The sequence below is a fragment of the Sinocyclocheilus anshuiensis genome, unplaced genomic scaffold, assembly GCF_001515605.1.
Source record: "Sinocyclocheilus anshuiensis isolate Anshui unplaced genomic scaffold, SAMN03320099.WGS_v1.1 scaffold1401, whole genome shotgun sequence".
In the NCBI taxonomy this organism is placed as follows: domain Eukaryota; kingdom Metazoa; phylum Chordata; class Actinopteri; order Cypriniformes; family Cyprinidae; genus Sinocyclocheilus; species Sinocyclocheilus anshuiensis.
This window is the reverse complement of record NW_015552627.1, coordinates 37,905-63,115: the sequence shown is the minus strand read 5'-3', so window position 1 is coordinate 63,115 and position 25,211 is coordinate 37,905. Positions and strand designations below refer to the sequence as shown.

General features: G+C 41.3%; 1 protein-coding gene across 2 annotated transcripts in view; it reads right to left on the bottom strand.

Moving 5' to 3' along the window:
- Nucleotides 1-25,211, bottom strand: part of LOC107666579 (band 4.1-like protein 1) — a 193,851-nt gene that overhangs the window by 136,310 nt on the left and 32,330 nt on the right. For both annotated transcript variants that reach the window (XM_016457986.1, XM_016457988.1), the window contains exons 4-6: nt 14,544-14,648; nt 6,405-6,447; nt 1,439-1,514 (exon numbers count right to left, since the gene is read on the bottom strand). In XM_016457986.1, the coding sequence (XP_016313472.1) occupies nt 1,439-1,514; nt 6,405-6,447; nt 14,544-14,648 (224 nt within the window). The remainder of the gene's footprint in view (nt 1-1,438; nt 1,515-6,404; nt 6,448-14,543; nt 14,649-25,211) is intronic.

The following is a 25,211-nucleotide window of genomic DNA, read 5'->3' as shown; positions in this document are numbered from 1 at the left end:
TCAACCTTTGGGTTATGAGTCTGACTCTCTAACCATTAGGCCACGACTTCCCCCAATGTAGTGATCTGGCTCACAAGACTCCTTCATAATATTGTGGCAGCCAAGCAGTCATTGGCAAACAAATACAATCATGGAAGATTGTTCAATTAATAAAAATTATATAAATTAGAGGGAGCTTGTCATCTGACAAGGGTTTGAGAGAAACTAGTAGTTACTGTATTATAAACACAAGGAAGACACAAGTAATAAAAGGGGATTTATTAAAAGGATATGCAAGAGTTGCTAACAACTACTTAATGAATACCATTAAGGAAGTAAAATGCATAAGATTGATAAATGCAAGTAATAGAGTTGGATGTTACTACTGTATATCAGTTACATGTTATATTATGGAAAAAATAAATGGTTTCTCTGGATTAATAAAGTGGAGAACCTGAATAATGATTATTTGTTATTGGCATCAGCTATACTAAATCAAATGCAAATAAGATAATCATATACTGACAATGCACACTAATGCCAAGGTCTCTGGAAAGAGGTTTGGTGAGGAGATAATTACATTCTGCTAGGTGACATGATAAGTCAGAGCGGTAATTGTCTTCCACTGGTTTATGTAGAGGCTATTGCTGCACAGCTAATGTTTGTTAATTGCCTTTCTTTAGGTTTGTGCATGTGGTGAGATGGCTAAGCATGTGTCCTTGGCATTTAAAGATTTTCAGGCTTTGTCTATGAGCTCTTGCTGTATGGATTTTGCTTTTAAACGTTTGCGGCCAAGTCTTGGTTATCTTCCCAAAGTTGCTTCAACTCTGTTTTGCTGTCAAGTTGTTGTGCTGCAGTCTTTCCTTCACCCTTTGTGTCGTGGAAGAGCGAGTGATTGCACAAGCTTTGCTCTGTTAGGGTGCTGAATGAAGATTTACAATGACCAATTGTTCATTTGTTTTGGTGGTTGTAACAAAGGTTTTGTGGCTACCAAGCCAAGAATGTTGCATTTTGTGAGAGATACGATTTTAAAGGCCTATGAGGTGTGTGAGGTACTTTTGTGTGCACTCTACAAGAGGTTTTGGCTACAAGAGTGTCTTTGGCAGGTATTTGGGTGACAGCAGGTTAGGCCTCTAAATTATGAACTTTAGCAGGTTTTGTAGTTTTGATATTGACTTGTTTACTCACAGGGTAATAAATTGCTGATCACTTCGTAGTATGGCGTTGTGTTATAGTGTTCGCATAGCATCAGACTGACACAGTGTTGAGTAAACCAACTCAAGGAACCAAAGTTACACACATAAACAAAATGCTTTCAATTATATTAGGAATTTTATGTATGTCATATTAAGTTATGCATATATCAGCTATCCTGCTTTCTACATATTGGTACTTCCCAAAAAATACAAAAACAAAACATATACATTGAGAAATAGCTGTAGCATTTAACTCTACTCACCTTGTAATGTCTTCCATTAACTGGGAGGGGTCCGGTGGATAAAACTTGACAGCAAAATTAAATTGCCAAGAAGATGCTGTAAAAACATACAAAGTGAGAGCAAAAAAAACACAACATGCTTGCAGAGTGATAGACTGATAAACTGATTTTTTTCTCATGGTTGGATAGCATTTAAGTGGCTTTTGCCTGTAGCAAATAAAACCAAAGTTCAGAGCAAGTGAATGTCAGATCAGTACTGAACAAGACAGGGCTGTAAACATAGGCTAATTGTTTGAGTGAATCCGATTTGTGTGATTTTTCTAAATCAAATTTAGAAAGGTCTTAAAAATGTTTGTTATCTTAATTGTTTTGCGGTACTGAAAGTAACTTTACAGTTATGTAAAATCAGTTGGGTTAAATGTATTCTACATATCGGAATAATTAGGCATAATTATTTTAAATTAATGATGTAGATATTTATGTTTTATTGCAAAATGTCTAGGTTACTGTATTACTAAGTAGGAACGAAATGCCATATAATGACACAATGGGAAGATATCAGTGGTCACAAGGTCAGGGCTCTGAATAATCACAGCAATTATTTGGCTGATGGTACTAATACTTTAGCAGAGATGTAAAAGTAAAAAAGGAGATGCACCATATAGCCCTTCTAAGAGTGTGTTGAGTGCAATAACCTTACCTACGCTGCAACAGAGTATAGGCAGCTACACAGCTTCTCATTCCCACTCAGGAAACTAGGCTTACATTGAGTAGGAACTCAATACTGCATAATCACACAATGGGAAAGATATAGCCTCACACATTCAAACCATTTGTAGAAGCTTATTCGTAATACAGGTTATAAAATCTGAAGTATGGGGAGAGGACCAATATCCACCATACAAATGCCCTGTAAATAGGTACCTCTAGCAAGGGCCCATGTAGATGCCAAAATTCAAGCAGAATGCGTCCGAATATCCAGAGATGAAGGCAATCCAGGCGCCTCATAGACCCCAGCAAAATCACATCCAACAACCAATGCGAAAGTCTCAAGTTTCTTGGCAAAAATGTACCTGTCTGGTCAACATTAGCCTAACCTGCCAGAGCTCAGGACAACCCATCTAATAATAAAGTGTCTCATTTTGGGGCCAAACTCCCAGCCTTTTAAAGTTCTGACTAGATGTGACAAATGTGCCCTGGGCTTCAGACAACATGTCCTTCTGATGCAAAATCTCCCACGGTACACTGTCCTGGAGAGATACCAAAGTTCAGACTGCCAATACAGAGCCATCTCTGCAACCATCATTGCCATGCTGTGCTCACTGAGCATGCAATGTGCTTCATGGCCTAAGCGCCAAATTCAATGCCCTACAGAACTCATGAATGGCCTCAGAACCCAATCCAGCACCTTATCCATGAACCTCATCAACCTGCATGACCTCCAGGGTCTGCAGAGCCAATGCTGTGTGACCTGAAGCCACAGTGTGGCAGGCGTAGGTGAAGTCTGCTGCCACCTTGTTTAGTAATTTTAGCTAAATATGACCAGGATCTTGAAACCTTATGGTTGAGATCTGGAGAAAAGGGAAACAGCCTTGCGAGGTGTGGTTGCGCTCTGGTCCAGCAGAAAAAAAAATGTAATCAAAAAGATTTTCTGGCAATTTGAGATGCAGCTTCTAAACTGGGTATGTAATCATATGTTCCTGTGGCTCAGTGGTAGAGCATTGTGTTAGCAGCTCAAAAGGTTGTGGGTTCAATCCCCAGGGAACACACATACTGGTAAAAAATGTATAGCCTGAATGCACTGTAAGTCGCTTTGGATAAAAGCGTCTGCTAAATGCATAAATTAAAATTAAATGAAATGAATCACATTCAGGAAATCTGAGAAAGTTGCAGAAGGAGTAGGGACCCTTCCACTGGGAGGTCCTAGTCACGGCTTTCATTGAGCTGTTCAGACTCCAACACCACAGTAGACATGGCATTTGTTTCTACATCCTCCACCCTGATCCTCCACCTGAGACAGAAAAGCTGGTCAGAAGATGGAGAAAGCGGTAGCTTCAGGTTCCCCATGTGCTCGCTGATGGGCCATGTGGTGCTAGTAGCTGGGTGGCTACCCGTGCACACCCGTGATGTAATCAAGACATACTCAGCAACTCGTACTATGGGCTTCCAGATTCCTCTAAAGTGACCTCTGCATGATCGACCCCCAAATAGGAGACACATGCTGTATGTGTCTTTGCTGACAATAAAGTGCATGGATAAGAGAGACATATTCTAAACATCATTTTGCACTCAAGTTGGGAAATTAAATATGCTTGAATGTGAGTTGGTAGACAAAACAAGCTTAAACTATCATGCACTGATTAAAAAAATCTGAAATGATGGTGCCAAACATTCACTTTTAAGGGCACTGTGATGCAGCACCTTATGAGCAGTGCTTTAGCACCATCAGCCAATTAATTTAGCATGATTTTATAGGGCTTCAGAGCTTGTGACCACTGATGTGTTCTCATTGCTTCATTACGTAGCTTTGGGTTCCTACAAAAGAAAAGAAAATTAACGAATGCAATTCAATTAATTTCTCTTCCTGTCATTTAAATTCAAGCCCAATATAATTTAAATTAAACTCATAAATTAACACAGAGCCAAGTCATACGGAGCCCCACACATGACATGCAGGAAAAAAATGTTAAATTGTGTGCACAATATAATAAATTGTTCCCTCATTTTAATTTCTGCCTCTTCATAATGTGCACCTCCGCTGTGCTGAGTGGCAGCATGTCCAAGTAGCTCTTATCCAGTGTGTGCATTTTTGTTTGTGTTTGTGTGCTTTTTCTTTTCTTATGAGTGATGCAGCAGTCAAGACTGGTGCATATGAGGGATCTTTAGGCGCTGAGAAGTTCAAGATGCGGAGCTAAACATTGCATACTGCAGAAGATTTACCATGGCTGCAGAGCTGGGGCTAAGCTAAAGTAAAAATAGAGAGGCAAGAAGTGGAGATACAAGCCATTTCTGCCATCAATACTCAAAATTGACTGGTTTTATACAGTATATTGACTGTCTCACAAGGGAAAATAAGATATTAAATCTGTTGCATGCAAATGTCAAGGAGGCTTATAGTGCTATAGCCCAACCACCACTTTGGAAATCAGACCATAATCTGGTCTTCCTCCAACCCACATACAAACCTTGTGTAAAGAAATTGCCTGCTACAAATCGTACTTTGAGGAAGTGGACATGGGAGGCCAGTGAGTCACTTAAGGACTATTTTGAATGCACTGAATGGAATGTACTCAAAGAGTCAAAGGAAAACAGTAGGTACACTGATTATATGAATTTTTGTTGGGACACTGCCAGCAAGGACTGTACGCTGTTTTCCTAACAATAAACCTTGGATCACTAACAACATTAAGGTGCTGCTCAATCAGAAAAAGCAGGCATTTAGAGAAGAAGACAGAGAGAAGAAGTGTGTTCAACATGAGCTGAAGAAGAGTCTAAAGCAGGCTAAACTGGAATACAAAAAGAAAGTAGAGAAGAAGCTGCAGCATAATAACATCAGAGAGGCCTGGAGAAGCATGAATATTACTGGCTATAAGAAGAACAGCCAGACAACAGAGGGTGACTTGGACAGGGCCAATGAGTTTAACCTGTTTTACAGCAAGTTTGACGCTTCTGAAGGACCTACTTCTCCTCGCGGTCGCTAACCTTCTACAGCAGCTATAAATCGTCCCACTATTCAATCACCCTCCTTTTAGGAACCACTGTGGATCCTCTACTTCTTGTTCTGTCGGCTCAACTACCTACAAACCTGGCTCCCACTCCCTGACCTTTACAGTAGAAGAGGTGAGGTCAGAGCTTGGAAGGATGTGCCCAGGGAAAGCGGTGGGTCCAGATGGTGTGTGTCTGAGATTGCTTAAGGAATGTGCAGCCCAACTAGCCAAACCTCTTCAGAGGATTTTCAATATCAGCGTACAGACAGGGAAGGTGCCGCTGCTGTGGAAAACAACATGTCTTGTGCCAGTACCTAAAGCAGGGCGCCTGAAGGAGATTAATGATTTCAGACTAGTTGCACTCACTTTGCACATTATGAAAACCATGGAGCGATTACTTCTTCGCTTCTTAAGACCAGTGACTGCAGGAGTTTGGACTGTGTGGAATTGGTAATGTAGAGATGTACGAGGAGAAAATTGCAGGCAATACTGGACAATGCTGAACATCCTCTTTATAACATCTGGATTAGTCAGAGGGGCAGTTGCAGCAGATGACTTATTTCAGGCAAAATGTTGAGGTAATATTTTGGTATGACTTGTTATTCATTTTATTTATCTACTTATTTTTTTACTGGACTTTCAGGGACCATGTGCAATCTATCTATCTATCTATCTATCTATCTATCTATCTATCTATCTATCTATCTACTAATTTGTGCACACAAAATAATAATTCGTTCCCTTGTTTAACTAAATCTTGCACAACATCATAATTTGTTCCCTCATTTTACTGAATCATGCGTAAGACATTACTAAATCATGGGCATGTTTTAGTTGAATCAAATCTAGCGAGCAAATTATTATATTGTGTGCATGTTTTACTTAAAAGGAGGGAATGAGTTAGTAAGTTGTGCACATGATTTAGTAAAACGGGGGAGCAAATTAAGTCGTGCACACAATTAACTTTTTTCCCCTGTATGTCATATGCGGGCCTTTGTATATTCTGATTTTTTTTTTTTTTTTTAAGATTTATTTTTGGCATTTTGCCTTTATAACAACAGGATAGTGTATGACAGGAAGCGAAGTGGGGGAGAGAGAGGGGGGCAGGATTGGGAAAGGTCCTTGAGTCTGGATTCAAACTTGGGATGCCCGAAACGCAATGGCGTTAGTTGTCGGCGCACTGCCCAATAGGCAATCGGTGCCGACAGAATTTTGTGGTTAAACATTTTACATGACAGACCAGTTTACATGACATATCCATTCATATGAGTGATACTCACTTCTCATCTGTTTCTTGATCTCTTTGGACAGGTCCAACCAGTTCTGCAAAACACAACAGAAACAACTAAATCTTAGAGCAAAATTAAGTCCATACTGCCTTATTGTTTAAGAATGTGTTTAAGAATAATTTGGTCTGTTCAAGAATGGTTGGTCTCTGTTTCTCTATATGTCTGAATTGAGAGACAAAATTTGTAGAAGGAGATTAATGCAAATCTCAACATCTGTCTTTCCCACTGTGGCTTTAAGTGTAAATGATATGCTTTGTATTTAGAACATCATGTAAGACCAGAAGAGATCAATGCACATATGTACATCTGCATGATCTTCAGCATAAGGTCGACTGGAACCATAGAAACATATACTAAAGTTACATACTAAAAAAAGTGAGAAAATCACATCCATACAAGTCTGTATTTTAAACAGAGATCTCACAGAGATCTTAATTATTAACCATTATTCTGAGTCCATCGAGGAATTGTGATCAGGGGCCCGTTTCAGAAAGGAGGTTAAGTGAAAACTCTTGAGTATGTAAACCCTGAAATAAGGGAAACTCTGCATTTTCCGTTTCAAAATGGGAGGTTTGTCAAACCCGGGAAAGCAGGGTAAGTCAAGCCCGTTTCTGAAAGCGAGGTAACTAATACTCAGAGTCAGTTACCATGGTAACTTACTCTGTGAACCTAACCTGGTTGGGAGCAGGTTTTCTTCGGTAAACCCAGAGTTTCTTTTCGTCTCCTCCCCCTTTTTAAAGTGTAAGCAATGTTTAAATGCCTTATTCATTCATTCACGCTGCAAAATTGCTTTTCTTACTGAGTATTTTTGTCTTATTTCAAGTACAAATATCTAAAAATTCTTAAGTTAAGATGCATTTTCTATAGATGAAAAATGGTCTAAGATATTTAGTCTTGTTTCCTGGGGGATTTTCCTTTTTAGTGCATTTTACGTGAAACATGTAAAATTGTCCGCCATAGGGTAAGAAAAATAATCTTAATGCAAACGGAAACAAGCATATTTTTAATGTCTTACCCCATTGGCAGATAATTTGCAAAATATGAAAAATGCACTTAAATTAGTTTTTTCCCTTCATGGAAACAAGACTAAATACCTTATGTTATTATAATTTTTTTTTTACACCTGTCAGTCCTGTGTCTCGTGTTCTCCTCCCCCACGTGCTCCATGACCCAGTTTTCCCTCATGTTTAATTATGGTTATTGATCCCAGGTGTTTCTCGTCTTCCCCTTGTCAAGTCCTGTGTATTTATAGTGAGTCCAGTTCTAAGTTTCGTCGTCTGGTATTGAATGTCGTCTCTCCCCGCTACATGTGTGTTCCTTGTTCCATGGATGTCCATTAAAGTCTGCTTGTTTTAAGTTTTCTCCTTGTCTCCTCGTTCCTCGCTCCTCACAGTAGCGATCGTGACAGAAAACCGGACCAATAACAGTAAGCGTTTTTGCCCTTCTCCTCGTTTTTGTTTTCGTGTTGAACGTTTTTTGTTTTCCTTTTTCCCCCCGCGATTATGGAGATCGCGGCTCGATTCATTGCCCTAGCCCGTAGTGATCTCCCCTTCGTTGAGTATGCCTGGGAGTTCTGCGGATGTCTGCGGATGTGCTGAGTTCTCTTTAGATGACGCCACCATCAACTCCCTGTTCTGGCATGGGGCCAATTACCATCGCCCAGTGGACCTCCCAGACACCACGGGACTAAGCTGGAGGGGAGCGATCCTCCGGTGTCTGGAGAGCGTCCGGCCCTGAACCAGAACCTGCCCGCTGGCCTTGGCATTCCCAAGCCTTCCGGCCGCACCTCAGTCTAGGGGTCGGGCCCGAGCCAGAACCAGCCTGCCGGCCACGCCAATGTCAAGCCCGTCGGTCGGTTCACGCTCAAGCCCTCAGCTAACAGCTGCACAATCCTTAACCCCAAATCAAGGAAAGAATTTAAGGAGGAAGCGATTGTTGGCTCGAGCCCATGAGTCCGCTCCAGTGTCGGCTCCAGCCCCTGAGCTCGCTCCAGTGTCGACTCCAGCCCCAGAGCTCACTCCAGTCTCGGCTCCAGCCCCAGAGCTCGCTCCAGTGTCGGCTCCAGCCCCAGAGCCCGCTCCAGTGTGGGATCCAGCCCCCGAATCCAGCCCAAAGAGGGCACCAGTCCCTGAGTCTAGCCCGGAGAGAGCTCCAGTCCCCTAGTTTAGCCCAGAGAGGGCTCCAGTCCCCGAGTTTAGCCCAGAGAGGGCTCCAGTCCCCGAATCTAGCACAGAAAGGGCTCCAGTCCCCAAGTCTAGCACAGAAAGGGCTCCAGTTCCCATGTCCAGCCCTAGGAGGGCTCCAGTCCCCAAATCAAGCCCAGGGAGGGCCACAGTACCCGAGTCAGGCCCACGGAGGGCCTCAGGGGTTGATATTTCCAACAAGTATTTTGGGGGGGGGGTTATAGGGTTCAAGCCGTAGAGGCTGGGGCAGCGGCCTTGGAGGCTGATCCGCCATGGCCTCCTGAATTCCCTGCTCCGCCATGGCCTCCCGACTCCCCTGCACTGCCATGGCCTCCTGGACTGTCTGCTCCTCCATGGCTCCCCGAGCTCCCTGTTCCGCCGCGGTTCTCCCCCTTTTTGCGAGCCTCTGCCTCAGAGGTAGTAGTTAATAGTAGTCAGTAGTTAATTTTATAAATGTAACAGGTTGGATTAGAGAATATTTAATTATGTGAAAAGAGTGTTAGACTATGTGGAAAAAGCTGCAACGCACTGAAATAGACATTGAATGATATTTAATGCCAAATGTTTGTAAAGTCATTCAGCCTACATCCATGAACCTTTCATGCTTAAAGCTTTACCTTGATTGAATTGTGTTTTTATGCTTCATTTTATAGCTGCTGCCATGTTCTTGTTTATTTTTTTCTGTCTTTTTCCCTTTTTTTGCCATGGGATACATTTCAAATGAATATTAGTTCAATAATTTACAGTTTTCACCGTTGATATTATAACAGTTATTAAAGGAGTAGTTCACTTCCAGAATGTAAATTCTGTCATCATTTACTCAACCTCCACTTGTTCCAAACCTGTATGAGTTTCTTTCTTCTGTTGAACACAAATAAAGATATTTTGAAAAATGTTGGTATCCGAACAGTTGATGAGCACAATTGACTTCCATAGTATTCTTTTCCTACTATGGAAGTCAATGGTGCTCATCAACTGTTCGGATACCAACATTTTTCAAAATATCTTCGTGTTCAACAGAAGAAAGAAACTCATACAGGTTTGGAACAAGTTGAGGGTGAGTAAATGATGACAGAACTTTCATTCTGGAAGTGAACTACTCCTTTAAGTTAGAAACAGTTATTAAGAATTAAAGTTACGCATTGACTCGGTAGCACGCGGACGTCTTTTTGTCGGGTGCTGTTGCCACGGTGAATCGTCCCTTGGAGCCAATCCCTCATTGATGTATTTTCTATCATTTGTTCAGATTTGCATGTATAGAAAAAGCTGTTTTGAACCACTGAATATTTTCTTTCATTTTTAATGTCTAATGTTAAGTCTACACCTTACACAAAAGTCTGGGGATAGTTAAAATTCCTTATTATTGCAGGTTTGCATAGAGTTTAGTGTTTCAATTCCTTGTGTGATATGATGAGGAACACAAACCTGTCTTTATTGTTATTATTATTTTTATTACTACTACTACTACATTTACATTTAGTCATTTAGCAGACGCATTTACCCAAAGTGACTTACAAATGAGGACAATAGAAGCTATCAAAACCAACAAAAGAGCAATAATATGTAAGTGCTGTGACAAGTCTTGGTTAGTCTAACACAGTACACATAGCACCACATAAGGGTTTTTAAATTTTTTTTTAATTTTTTTATGATAAAAAGAAAAGAGAACGCTAGTGTTAGAGGGTCATTTTTTAAAATAAATATAAAGAAAACAAGTCAAGAGAATAGAAAAAGAGTAGATAATGCTAGTGTTAGAGGGTCATTTTTTATTATAAATAAAAAGAAAGCAAGTAGATGGAATAGAAAAAGAAAAGAGAACGCTGGTGTTAGAGGGTACATTTTTTTAATTAAAAAGGAAACAAGTAGTAGAATAGAAATAGAATAGAGGGTGCTCTGGGGGCTTCTAGGGACAGGCTTACACGGACGGAAGGCCTCCAGGGTGGTACCCGTTCCGGGACCCATGGCGGATCAGGCAGTTCAGGGAGCCATGGCGGAGCAGGCAGCTCGGGGAGCCATGGCGGAGCAGGCAGACTAGGGAACCATGGTGGAGCAGGCAGACTAGGGAGCCATGGCGGAGCAGGCAGACTAGGGAGCCATGGTGGAGCAGGCAGTTCAGGGGGCCATGGCGGAGCGGACTCCGAGGCCTATAGCCACCCCAAAAAACAAATTCCTTGGCGGAAATTTCGGGTTCTGAGGCCCTCTCTGGGCTTAACTTGGGAACAGGAGCCCCCTCTGGAATGGACGTGGGAACCACAGCCCTCTCTGGGCTGGACGTGGGAACAGGAGCCCACTCTGGGCTTAACTTGGGAACAGGATCCCTCTCTGGGCTTAACTTGGGAACAGGAGCACACTCTGGGCTGAACTTGGGAACAGGAGCCCACTCTGGGCTTAACTTGGGAACAGGAGCCCACTCTGGGCTGAACTTGGGAACAGGAGCCCACTCTGGGCTGAACTTGGGAACAGGACCCCTCTTTGGGCTGGACGTGGGAACTGGAGCCCACACTGGAGCAAGCTCAGGGGCTGGAGCCGACACTTGAGCGGACTCGGGGGATGGAGCCGACACTGGAGCTGACTCAGGGGCTCGAGCTAACAGTCTTTTCCTCCTCAGATTCCTCCATTGGTTTGAGTTGAGGGAGACAGCTGCTGTCAGCTGAGGGCTTGGGAGTGAATCGGCCGGCAGGCTTGAAAGTGGAGCGGCTAACGGACTTGATGATGGAGCGGCCGGCGGGCTTGAGAGTGCAGCAGCTGGCAGGCTTGACAACGGAGCGGTTCTGGATCGGGGCCGGACGCTCTCCAGGCACCGGAGGATCCCTTCCCTCCAGCCCAGTCCCGTGGTGTCTGGGAGGTCAACGGGGAGATGGTAGTTGGCCCCGATCCAGAACAAAGAATTCAGTGTGGCATCGTCCAATGCCGTTAAGACGGCGAGCCCACAGAATTCCCTGGCATACTCCACAAAAGGAAGGTCCTTACGGGTTAAGGCAGCGAATCTTGCGGCGGTTTCCATACCCACAGGGAACGGAAAAAGAAAAACTTTCAAAAACGGAAACCAAAACGGGGAGAAGGGGCACCGCTTACTGTATGTGGGTTTGTCTGGTGTTCTTTCACAACCCTTTAGAGCACGGAATGAGGAGACGAGGAGACGCAGGTGTAAACCCAAACAGACAGACTTTAATAAACAAAAAGGCAGGGACCATTGGGATCGGAGGAGACATTGAATGACGTAAGTAACCAAGGAACAGAACACTCTTTAAATACATGACTAAACGAGAGACTCAACGAGAAACACCTGAAATCAATAAACATAATCAACAAGGGAGAAACTGGGTCACGGAGCACATTGGGAGCAAAACGCAACACAGGAACACAGGGGCAGTCCAAGGGCGTGCCAGTTAGAGGGTCAAAATAAATAAAAAGTAAACAAGTAGATGGAATAGAAAAAGAAAAGAGAACGCTAGTGTTAGAGGGTTCTTGTTTAGGATGGCACTACAGTGCATCATTCACTTGCAGTACGCAGTTATTATATTAAGTTACGACTTAAGTCAAGTCCTCCGTAGCAGACAAGAGCTGCTCAGAGCTTCTGCAACTCCAAGTGCGGTCCACATATATGTGCGACACTCTTACGGAACACAGCAACACCAAGGCTAGATCTGCCACCTCCGAGGGCAGTGCTTGCAGGTTCACCTCGCGAAAAGGCGTGATGGGAACCTTGGGCACGTATCCAGGCCGGGGTCTCAGGACAACGTGAGAGTAGGCCGGCCCAAACACAAGGCACTCTTCGCTCACCGAAAAGGCTTGGAGGTCCCCGACCCTCTTGATGGAAGTGAACGCGGTCAGGAGCACTGTCTTAGCAGACAGGAATTTAAGCTTAACTGAATCCAGCAGCTCAATGCGCTAGAAAAGCGTTTAAAGAAAATGTTGCATTTTGTTGCGTTCTTCTGACCTCATTTGATTACCTGTATATAGTTTGCATCAGGTGTATTCTGAGATCTGAGGTCTTTTTTATATCGCTGTATTAGTTCACTGAGGCGCGTTTAGCATTTTTCATGTTAAGCCCAATTTATACTTCTGCGTCGAACCTACACCGTAGCTACGCCAACGTGTAGCACGCACAAATGTAAAAATGTAAAGGCGTGTCAATTCTACGTGGACCGCAAGAGCTGTGATTGGTCTGCTAGAACCCCTCCCCCTCCCTCCGTATGTATTTCAGTTTTGTGTTTTTTGCATTTTAATATACTTTAATGTTACACCTTCTTATTTAAAATAAAACAAAGCAAAGAAAAAGTGTCTTATCATTTATTATACAACATACATCACTTAGTTGTCCACGACAAACAATGTTGTTCTGCCATTGTACAATTCCTTGTGGAGACTGAAAGAATGCCATCTTCTCCTGTTCAGTTGTCATCTCCTTTTTGTAGTTTTAAATACATTATCTGTTCTTGGATATTTATTTACCGCCGTCACTGCTGATGCTTCTCCGTCAAGCTGCTTCTTCTTTGGCTTTTGCCTTGATAATAGGGGTTACACCAGAAACATGCCATGGACACTGCAAACTAGCGGTCTGCATGTGTAACTGCATGTCGACGCGGACAACGACACAGAAGTATAAATGAAAACTGACACATAGCCTGCGGTGTAGAGGCAGTAAGTATAAATCAGTATAAATTAGTATAAATCAGCCTTTAGGCAATGTTAGGGAACGCTGGAGTGTGACGTATGAGGGAAACCCCAATATTACAGCCCAGTGTCACACAAGCCATAGTTAAGGAAACTAAGCAACTGAATACAATATATGTCTCCTCAGATGTAATGTACATCAACGTCGGGTAAAATAGCATTATAATCTCCTTTGCGGTAGAGAAAGCTGCTACACGGGGAAACGAGTAACAGCGAAGATGTTGAATTAAACGTACACACGGGGGAAACCCCTGTATTGCAGCAAAGCATCACACAAGCCATGATACAAAGTTAAGGAAACTAAGCAACCGAAAGCAATATCTTCCTCCGATGTAATGTTAGTTCTGTACATCAGCGTCGGGTAAAATAGCATTATAATCTCCTTTGCGGTAGAGAAAGCTGCTACACGGGGAAACGAGTAACAGCGAAGATGTTGAATTAAACGTACACACAGTCAGCTTTTCCACATATACATACTGGCCCTGATCATCATAACTTCTATGTACCCTTGCTCCATTGCTGCAAATCAGTTTTTTTAAATGAATGACTTCATCCACCTGTTGCTTTGGTCTTCATCAACAGCTGCTTGCACCTCCTGCAGGTGAGCAACTAACAGCAGAAGGAGATCATGCATCGATACTCTACTGCTATTCTTGCGCTTCCCGGATGTGAAATGCTGAAATTTCTGCCGAATTTTAACCACTGAATTTGTGGAAGCGAAAATCTTCCACAAATCGCCTGAAAATCACCATCTTTTTAAACAGACTGAATATTTTGGAAGTGAATTCTGGAAGGTGAATATTAATTATTGAATTTTTAATTCAATGTGTGTGAAATGTTTTGAATTCAAATATTCACAGTTTAAATAAACAATTATGTCAAATTTCAGCCCCTAAAAATGCAAGCCCTGAAAATACAAGGCATTCAAATGCAAGCATTGTTTATGCAGAGCATTATTTTTTTCAGTTAGTGCAATTCAACATGCTTTTTTTTGTTTCAAAGACATTTGTCATTATTTTTCTTCCATAGACTGATGACCGACTGGAGAGTGAGACAAAAAAGTAGCTGCTTGAGTCTTCAGATGTTAGCTTGAATCTTGAATTAAGTTCATTTTCCTTACCTATCTGCAAATTATTATTATTATTATTATTATTATTAATTATATGCTTACATCTCATTTAATTGTGATACAAGTGATCTTGCAGAGATATTATTTGTGAGTCTTCTATTCTGTGGGATAAAACTGAAGCATTTGGAATAGCTCTCTGACCTTTTGGCTGTCAGAATCACTGAAGGTCAAGCCGAAATAGTCCTTTTCCAACAAGTTTAGATGTTCACACACCAGGTCCAGGAGAACCTGCCCCTTACACTGTTTCTGCAAAAATAACAAAACACAAATGTGGAAGGGGTAAAACATACATATAAATGATGCAATTAGCAGACAGTGCAAACAATAAACATTTTTATAATATATTTTGAGACTGGTTTATTTGATCATTTGGTCCTGATCAGAGATTAATTCCACCCTCCTACCCCATCAGTACAAGTTGCTTGTCACATATTATTTTACAAGAATGCATAAGCATTTCTACAATAAATGTACCTGTTGTGACTTAAATTAGATTAATATTAGTCATAAATGCTTAGTATAATGTTTAATTCATTGTTTTCAATAATAAGAACAGAAACAGTTTATATAGTAATTTATTTGGCTCTTCCCCTTTAGGAAACATTACCCATAATGCTGTTCAGATAGAGAGCTCGCTGAGAAGAAGTGAACTGACTGAGTAACGTTGTGTGTGTGCACTGCAAAAGTGAATTCATCCCTGTAAAAAACCTGAAACGCCAATAAATCAGTTCTTTTGTTTTTAATCCAAGTCGTCACGAGTCATTATTGCTTGTTTAGTGAAGAAATCACGACAAAGCGTCTGGTGCCGAAACCCAGGAAACTAGCAAACAACACCCGAAATGGCGGAGCGACTTGAAAGACTACTCAGAAAACAGAGCGCTGTACGCGCTTCCACAGAAGTAGACAAAGAAGATCCAGTCATTTACTGACTACGTGAACTGTTAGCCCTGTTATCTGAAAAAGAGGAAATGCTGCTTGAGTTGGATGTCAGAATCGAGGAAGGGACGGACACCGATGATTTGGAGAATGAAATTGCTGATGTTGAGGATTATAAAGAGCGAGTCATCACCGCGAAATCACACACGCACCGAGTGATACAGAGAAACCGGGAAAGCAGCAGACCGAGCAGCACAGAGCCCTCGCTGATCAGACAAACAGTTAAGTTGCCCAAGTTGATTATTGACAAGTTTAACGGTGAAATCAGTAAATGGCAAGACTTTTGGAATCAGTTTGAAACCGCTATTCACAATGATGCACTGAGCAAAACAGAGAAGTTTAATTACTTAAAGATGTATCTAACTGGCGCTGCTTCTAAGGCAATAGTGGTACTGATGTTAACAGACAGTAATTATGATCACACAATCGAGCTGCTGCAAAATCGGTTCGGAAGAAAGGACCTGCTTATTAACGCACACATGACCAAACTGCTGAATCTCTGCCCAGTAAAGAAATCTAATGACGTCACTGTTCTGAGACAACTTTATGATGAATGTGAAGTACATATCCACAGCTTAGAATCGCTGGGTGTCGCATCAGAGGCGTATTGCAGCTTGTTGTGCCCTGTTCTGCTACAGATGATTCCAGACGACATTACTCTCCAGTACAGCCGTCAGAGAAGAACCAGCGATGAATGGAAAGTCTCAGAAATGATGGAATTCCTGCAGAAAGAGATTCTGAGCAGAGAAAGAACCATGCAGCTGATTAAGTCTCCACTTCTGGAAGTAATTCCAGAGACAGTCAAAGCTATCAGAAACCAGCTAAAGGACAAGACACATAATTTGAAATGAAGCACAGAAAGCACAACATGCCATCAGCTGCAGTACTGCAAACCACCAGTCAAAGAATACAGAACTGCCTTTTCTGTGAGAGTGCAGCACACAAAACAGAACTGTGTCCCGAAACTGATATTGCTGCACGAAAGGACAAACTGATGAAGATGGGACGATGCTTTGTGTGCCTTGGGCCAAAGCACATCGCAAGATTCTATAAGACTAAATTGTGCTGTAATGTATGTGGAGACCGACACCACAGTGCTGTACGTGAGAAAAGAGAGACATGTACATCTGACACTGATGACAACAAGGACAATGTAGTTTGTTCCTTTGCTTCACATTCAGTAAAGATATAGCCCGCTAAACAGAACAACCTAAGCAGAAGGACCTGGTGGATGTAGAAGCATTTGCTGCTTACTGGATGGAGGCAGTCAGAAAAGCTTCATCAGTGAGAACACAGTAAAAGCTTTAAAGTTACCTGTGATCAAGCAAGAAACAGTCACTCTTCATACTTTTGGCTCTGCAGCACCAGTTACAGCAAAGCACAACACAGTGAAATTAAGTCTGCAGAACGTCTGGAAGAAGGGGCAGAAAATTGAAATATAAGCGCTTGAGACACCCCAAGTGTGCACTGCCGTGATGAAGATCCCAGGTGAGCACATCCAAGCAGAGCTGGAACGAAAAGGCTTGCAGTTAGCAGATTACACAGACGATGGCACTTATGATACAGAGTTGTTGATGCTGATTGGTGCCGATTACTACTGGCGTATAGTGTCAGGCCAAGTAGAAAGAATTACAGACGCACTTGTAGCCGTTGAGAGCATCTTTGGATGGTCAGTGCAAGGCCCAGTCAAAATGTCCAGTGTTGCTGATGCAGCCTGCATGCAAGTACAAGTTACTGAAGACACACTGGTTTCACAGCGTCTGAATGCCTTCTGGGAAATAGAGACTCTCGGTATCACCACGAAGCAGACAGACAGTCCTGAGGAAGAGGAGGCTCCTCACAAATTTGAAAAGACAGTCAGTACAAAGACGGAAGATATGAAACTGACAAGTCAGAACAACCAGACAACTATAGAATTGCAAGGAAAAGATTCGAAGGCCTTAAGAGAAAGTTGCAGTCAGATGTAGTTCTGTGTCGCCAATATAATGAAGTTGTGAATGATTACCTTGAGCAGGGCATTGTCGAAGAAGCGGTGGAGGAGGAGTCATCTCCGACCCCTGTGAAATACTACATGCCTCATCATGCTGTTCACTGCGAAGACAAGGTAACAACAAAACTCAGAGTAGTGTTTGATGCCTCATCACATGACAGACTTTCCATTACTTAATGACTGTCTGCTTACTGGTCCTAACCTGAATCCAGATCTGCTCAGTATATTATAAAATTCAGAATGCATGCGATTGAATTTACAGCAGATATCAAAAAGGCTTTCTTGCGGATTTCTCTTGCTAAGAAGGACCGAGATGTGGTGCGTTTCCTCTGGCTCACTGCACCGCCTCATGAAGACATAAGTGAGAAGCAGCGTGTGCTAGGGATGACGAGGGTGGTGTTTGGAGTCTCCCCCAGCCCATTTCTCCTCGCAGCTACAGTGAGAAAAAACTTGAAGAAATATGAAGCCCAACTTTCTGAGGTAGTAAAGATAATAAAGGAATCACTTTATGTCGATGACTTAATCTCAAGTACAAGTGACGTTGAGAATGCTTTCTCCATAACTGCTAATGCCAAACAGATTATGTCCACAGCTGGCATGGACCTTTGCAAATGGACAACAAACTGTCCAGAGTTGAAGGAGAAATGGAAAACAACAATGAATGAACTTGCACCAGAGACAGAGACACCAGGAGCTGTACTGAAGGTGCTAGGCTTGGTGTGTAGGACTGAAGCGGATGATTTCGTCTTTGATCCGACTGCATTGCTGGATGCTGTAGCAAAACTAGAGAACACCAAAAGGAGTGTTCTGAAACTCTCTGCTCGCATATTCGACCCAATAGGCTTTCTAACCCCTTTCACTGTGCGTGTGAAATGCCTTTTTCAAGAGACGTGGATACAAAGTCTCGGCTGGGATGAGGAGCTGCCTACAGATCTTGCACAAGAATGGCAAAGGTGGTGTTCAGAATTTCCACAGATCCACCACATAGTCATCCCCCGCTGGTATGGAATCAAATCTGAACACAAGCACGATGCACAACAACTTCACGTGTTCTGTGACATAAGCGAGAAAGCTTACAGTACAGTTGCATACATGCTATGAGAGGTGGATGATGGAACAAAGACTACATGCCTCGTCGCTTCAAAGTCCAGGATAGCCCCACTGAAGAAGATGTCCCTGCCGCGTCTTGAGTTGATGGGAGCAGTGTTTGGAGCAAGACTAGGGGTGCATCTCAATCAGCTCCCTAGCTCCCAAGCTCGTGAATTAGTAGCTCACGAGTTCGCACTAACATATAATATGATTGAGCAATTGGTAGCATATTTGGCATGTTGTCCAGAGGGAGGGCTCCAAGCTCGGGATAGAGCCTGAACCCAGAGAACTCCCCCGCCCCATCCCAAGAATGGGATGAAATTAGATTAAGAGTGAGGTGTTGGTCCGGGATGCTGGAAAACTGTCGTGGAACAGAGGTAAGTTGGCTGTATATATACGTATTGTGCTTGTTCAGGTGATTAGCTGACGAGCTCCACCTGGGCCAGACTGATTGATTATCTCAACTCAACTCAACTCAACTCAAACTTTATTTATAAAGCACTTTCAACACCACGACTGGAACCAAAGTGCTGTATCTGATCGTGCTCCTCCCGAACCTTGTTAATGAAACATCATATCGTGTACACGAATTCAGTCACTGGTAAGTTCCCTGACTCACTGCACGTTGGGACAGTGATCACTTGAATTCCAGTGACATGATTACATACAATGTCAACAGACAACATAGTAGAACGTTGTAAGGTCCACGCACTTGGCCCAAGGAAGGTATCCAGTAGTGGCTGAAGGTTTCTTGTGTGTTCAGTGTTTTCAGCGCGCAAAGTTATTCAATTTAAATTCAATTCTAATCTGACTCCATTTTATTATGACCTCACATTTGAGTTAAAATGTAAATTATTATTGATCATTTATAGGATAATTTATCTAGACATCTGATTATTCTATTTATTATTTAATATTATTGTACTCGTTCATTCGGGTGCTCATGTCACTCAAAGATATCGCTTCGGCCGTTAGCATATCTTACGGTCACATTCTCGTCAGTTTTGGTTATTAGACAGAGGTAATTGGTTAATACTTTAGAAGGCCGCTCCTATGCTTGCTCATTCTAAAAGTAGGGTAAACGTAACTATTAAGCTCACCAAAATCTACATTGAGACATTTTTAGTGCACAAGATATTGGTTTCAGTACAAAAAGTTATGTTAAAATAAAATATGAATCTCTCACACAAAAATATTTTATTTTAAATGACAAAAGCATTTTGATTAAGATTTAAATGCAAGAAGTCTGGCTGTGCTTAATGGGTACATTTTGGTCCCCTTTAAGCACACCCCTGTTCCCATTAAGCTCACACCATGTTTTACTACAAATTCTTGTTTATTTTAAACAAACTTTTTAAAGAATAATTTAATTTTTTTTAATTTGAAGATACAAAGTCAATCACAAAAAAACAGAACACTAAAATCAAGCAACAAGGCACTCAATTTGATCAGTTATATATTAATAATGAAGTGTCATTTAAGCACATTACAACATCTAGACTAGTACACGTTCAGGTAAGTAACACAAATTCAAAAATTAAATAAAACAATCCAATAAATTCATGGGGATGAACACAGAAACTAGCCTCATTATGGAGCCTCTTATTAAATTGATGTCAACTTATCTATAGTCTCGTAAACACTGCACGATTTTTGCCCCGATTTTCCACAGATTTACAGTCTGGAGAAGTTGATGCTAGTTGCCAAAGGTCAGAGCCAGTCTGTAGATTTGAGCTGACATATCTAATAGAAAATCATGAAATCACCTGATTTTTTAGCTTCAGACTTTGATTCCATCCAGTCGAAGGAGATCAAACGTGTTTAATATTTTCAGCCGATTTTAGAACACATATTGTTTTAATTGAATTGAATTGAATTTAATTTAATTTCACGTGTCTCCTAGCAACAATGCACACATTTCTGGATGAGTTTGTTGTGATCGGAAGGAATTTAAAGTCTGGTAGTGTGTGATCCTCAGTCATTTAGTGTATGATGGCCAGATTTCCTTGTGACTATTTAGAAGTCACAAAGGAAAACTAGCCATCATGCCCTAAATGACTGAGGATCACGTCATGCACTGGTGTTTTAAAAATCTGTTCAAATTAAAGTCATGTAGTTTATTCCAGCCTTTAGTCACTTTTTTTCATGGACAGATACAGCAGGCTTCTGATGGCTCCTTCTTTGTTCGAACGGCATGCCTCTTTCATCTTTGGGCATGAACTATAGTTACATCTAGAGTTTACCTCTGGGCTCTATTCTAAGGAAACATGGTGTCTCTTTTCATTTCTATGCAGACGATACTCAAATCTATCTACCAATCAAAAGAAACAATTCCGCAGCGATTACCTCTCTTCAGCAATGCTTAGAGGAGGTTAAATTATGGCTCGCCCAAAATTTTCTCTCCCTAAATGAAGACAAGACCGAAGTAATTGTTTTTGGTTCTAATGAGAATTCTCAGTATATACGCCCTGATTTGGACAGTTTATCCGTTTTTAGATCTTCACAGGTGCGGAACCTAGGTGTTCTTGTCGACCAGCATTTAAAATTTGATAAACATATCTCCTCCGTTATCGGATCCAGTTTTTATCAACTTCGTCTACTGTCTAAAATCAGAGACTCTCTCACTCCAAAAACTCTAGAAATGGCTGTTCATGCGTTTGTTACATCTCGACTAGATTACTGCAATTCCTTATATTGCGGTATATCTCAATCTCAAATTGCGTGCCTCCAGCTAGTCCAAAACGCTGTTGCCAGACTTCTTCTGAAGTGTCGCAAACATGAACACATTACTCCAATTCTCAGATCTCTACACTGGTTGCCGGTTCATCAGAGAATAGACTTCAAAATTCTACTCTTTGTTTTTAAATCGTTACATAACCTAGCTCCTGTCTACCTCTCTGAACTTCTTCATTTATACACTCCATCTAGAAGCCTAAGATCTTGCGACCAGGCTTTGTTGGTAGTTCCACATGTTAGACTTAAGCGTAGAGGGGAGCGTGCATTTGCGGTGGCAGGGCCACGGCTTTGGAATACCCTGCCTTTAGAAATTAGAATGGCCCCTTCTCTGCCTGTCTTTAAGTCCCTGCTAAAAACCTATCTGTTTTCCTTAGTGTATTGATTACTGTTATTCGGTAATTTTTTAATGGGTTGTTCATATTTTTATTTGGCTTGTTTTCTGTGTATGTTTTTATAAATTTCTCTTCTGTAAAGCACTTTGGTCAGCCTAGCGGCTGCTGTAAATGTGCTATACAAATAAAATGAACTTGAACTTGAACATCTAGATTTTGTCATCTTAAAGATGTGAAAATAAGTTATTAATCATTTTATAAAGATTAATTTAAAGTGACAACCATCAGTTAATATTTAAAGTCTGTTTATGAAGTATTTACATAGACGTTCAATGTGGAAGAGCTTAAAGAGAGCACACTGAGCTTAATTGGAGCAGCAACAATTTTTAATAAATTTCATGCAATATTAATTAAAATGACAGGATTTTGCTAAATAAATAGTCTAGGTCACGTATTAAGTTCATACATATTTTAATATGAACAACTATTATTAACAATATCTATGAAATTATACTTTTTCTTATTGAAGTCACACTGAAGCTGTGATTTTCATAGTAGTGTACCCTTTAAGCTCACCTTATAATAATATGCAATCTTTAAAAATTACAGCAGTGTACGACAACAGACCAGCCATAAACTGTAATTTATAATATTATGAATGTAAAAGTACAGGCCAGTGATGCCTGTGAAGTAATATATTAGCGTAGCACACAATCTAATACAGCTAGTCAGCTAACTGTGTCCTGTAGCATCTGCGCTATGCTTCTAAAACTATCTTTTGGATCTAACTGTAATTATTTCCCACATCTACGTTCCAGGTTATAATATGCAAAAGTCTAAACATTAATCTCTTAATTTTACAGTAAGTAGTGAAACTTATCCAAAATAAAGGCTTAAACGTCTAAAAAAATGCACATTTAAGGGGCTCCTCTTTTGGTGAAAGTTTTTAGACAGCTTTCAAAATGGCTGCCAGACAGTGTGAACACATGGAGACACATATCTCAGTGTCCAATGATCTTATTGATTTGAAATTATAGGAGGTATGTAGTAACAAACACATCAATTGGTTAAGACATCAAGTATGATAATACATTATTTTTTCTTTTTATAATCTGAGCTCAAATATGGAAGTCTGCTTAATGGGTACTTGAGCTTAATAGGTACGTTTACCCTACTTTTAATTAGCCCCCATTGATTTGTACACACTTGAATAAAGCAACATTATTTCTAGTCAGAGGTCACGACCACTATTATAGATATAAGCCGACCAACATTAATTTCCTAGATAGTAGTTTTGGTATGGTCATGCCATGGTTTCCCCATGTACACTTACATGTACGCTTACCCTATTTAGGTTGCTCGAACAACATCCAGTTGACCTAAATGGAAAGTCCCTATAAGCCCTTACAATCTAAGTACACTTGAACTAATACCAAGTGTTAGCTGGATCTCTAAAGATACAGTTAGTCTGTTACTAACCTGATGCAGGAAATGCAGTAACAAGGATACAACGTAATCTACTAAAGTCAATAATTTCAGAGTAAATCAGAATAAAATCAAATGTAACAATTTATTATCAGTAAGATAAATATGTATTATGCCAATTACATAGCCAATTCAAAAATATCAAATCAATACAAGACATCAAATTCTCAAGGATAAATCTAAGAGTAAAAGGTGCATACCTGACCTTGGAAAATACATAGTATGGAGTGCAGAGACACACACCACACTACGGGCTTTCTGGTTACAGAATCGCCCTGACCCTTTTGCTGCAATCCTTTAAATGCAAAACCAAGATAAAACATCCCCCAAATGGAGGCATGTACAAACAATTGGAATTTGCATTAACCCCGGTCCCAGACCTGGGTAGTTTACACCTCAATGAGAACAGAAGATAATTTGCATGAAAGACCCTGGGAGAGGGCACACCCATTACAGTAAGCAAAATATCTCTAAATCTTCAAATCTTTATTAACTTTTAGTTTACTTCTGTATAAATGAGACAGTCGCACTGAGACATTTCAAATGATACCAGACATGACTGTTAGTTCATTTGCATTGGCATTTTCATATAATCATTTTGAGCACACCGAATAGAAGGAAGGATGGGTCAAGGGATTTAAAAAGAAACAAATGGACAGAAGGGAAGGAAGTTTCCTGCACCTCCACTCTGTTGGGTGTCTCGAAGATGCCTTTGTATGTTTGTATTGCCTGTTTCTCAGGCGATCAAGGTTCTTTCATCCTTACAACATCATCACTGGAATTAATAAACAACAGGCAGGACCAATCTAATTAATATTGTTTTTTATTCTCTTTAAACACATCGTTCTGTTACATGTTCTTTTTCAGGGAGCGAACGTTCCGGTGCACTGGAAGGATTTCGCGATTGATACAGTCCTTAAAATGGCCGACTCCCTGATCAGTGCCCTTACTACTGATTGAGACGCACCCTAGGAAACAACTTGCTAAAGCCTTTGAATATGGAGCTCCGACAGGTTCACCTGTGAACAGATTCAATGATCGTGCTACAGTGGATTCGCAGTCCAGCTCACAAATGAAACAGTTTGTGTCAAACAGAGTAGCTGAAATACAGTCCTTAACCAACCCTGCAATGTGGTCTCACTGTAAAGGTAAGGCCAATCTAGCAGATCTCCCTAACAGAGGTCAGACTGCAGCTAACCTGAAGGAAAGCGAACTGTGGTGGAAAGGACCCCCATTTCTGACTACACCAAATCTGTCTGAGGAAATTGATGAAGATCAGAGTGTTGAAGATGTGAGTAATGAGCTAAAACAAGTTCAGCAGATCAGTGTGCAACTCAGCAGCAGCAGCGACCAAAGTGAAACAGAACCTGTGCTAGATTTACTGAAGTACAGTAAACTGAAGAAGGTATTGCGGGTCACTGCTTGGATTAAGAGGTTCGTGCACAATGCAAGTTCAAGCTCAAAGAGACAAGGTGAGTTGACTGCTGAAGAAATGTTTGAGGCAGAGAAGTACTGGACCAAAGTGACACAAGTTTGCAGCTTTAGTCATGAGATTAGTTTGCTAAAAGCTGGAAAAACCCTGAATTCAGATTACAAAATCAGAGATTTGAAACCTTTCCTTGATTCTGATGAATCGCTCTGTGTTGGAGGCAGACTGCAACAGTTGGACTTCAGTTACAGAGAAAAACATCCATGGATCCATGGGGCCCCCCATGGGGGTGTTGTGACTTAAATTAATCAATAATAAGAACAGAAACAGTTTATATAGTAATTTAATGGGCTGTTCCCCTTTAAGACAACATTGCCCATAATGCTGTTCAGATAGAGAGCGTGCTGAGAAGAAGTGAACTGACTGAGTAACATTGTGTGTGCGCTGAAAAAGTGAATTCATCCCTGTAAAAAACCTGAAACTCCAGTAAATCAGTTCTGTAGCGTCTGCTTAAAATCATGGATGGTCTTTGGGGTTTATGGCTTAAGAGACCCCTTTTAGCCTTTGACATTTGCATATAAATTACAGTCCTGGCCACAGATCATGCATTTATATAGGTGCTAAATTGCCAAATAATTCTCCCCACTATCAAGGAGATGCTAAGCAGTCTACCCCTATCATCTCCCCAACTGACTTCAAACAGTTTCCAAAGACAAGTAAATGACCTTCCCCCCCGGCGCCAGGCGCCGATGGGCCTGGCTGACCAGCAAACTACAACAGGCTCACATAACACACACACACACACACACACA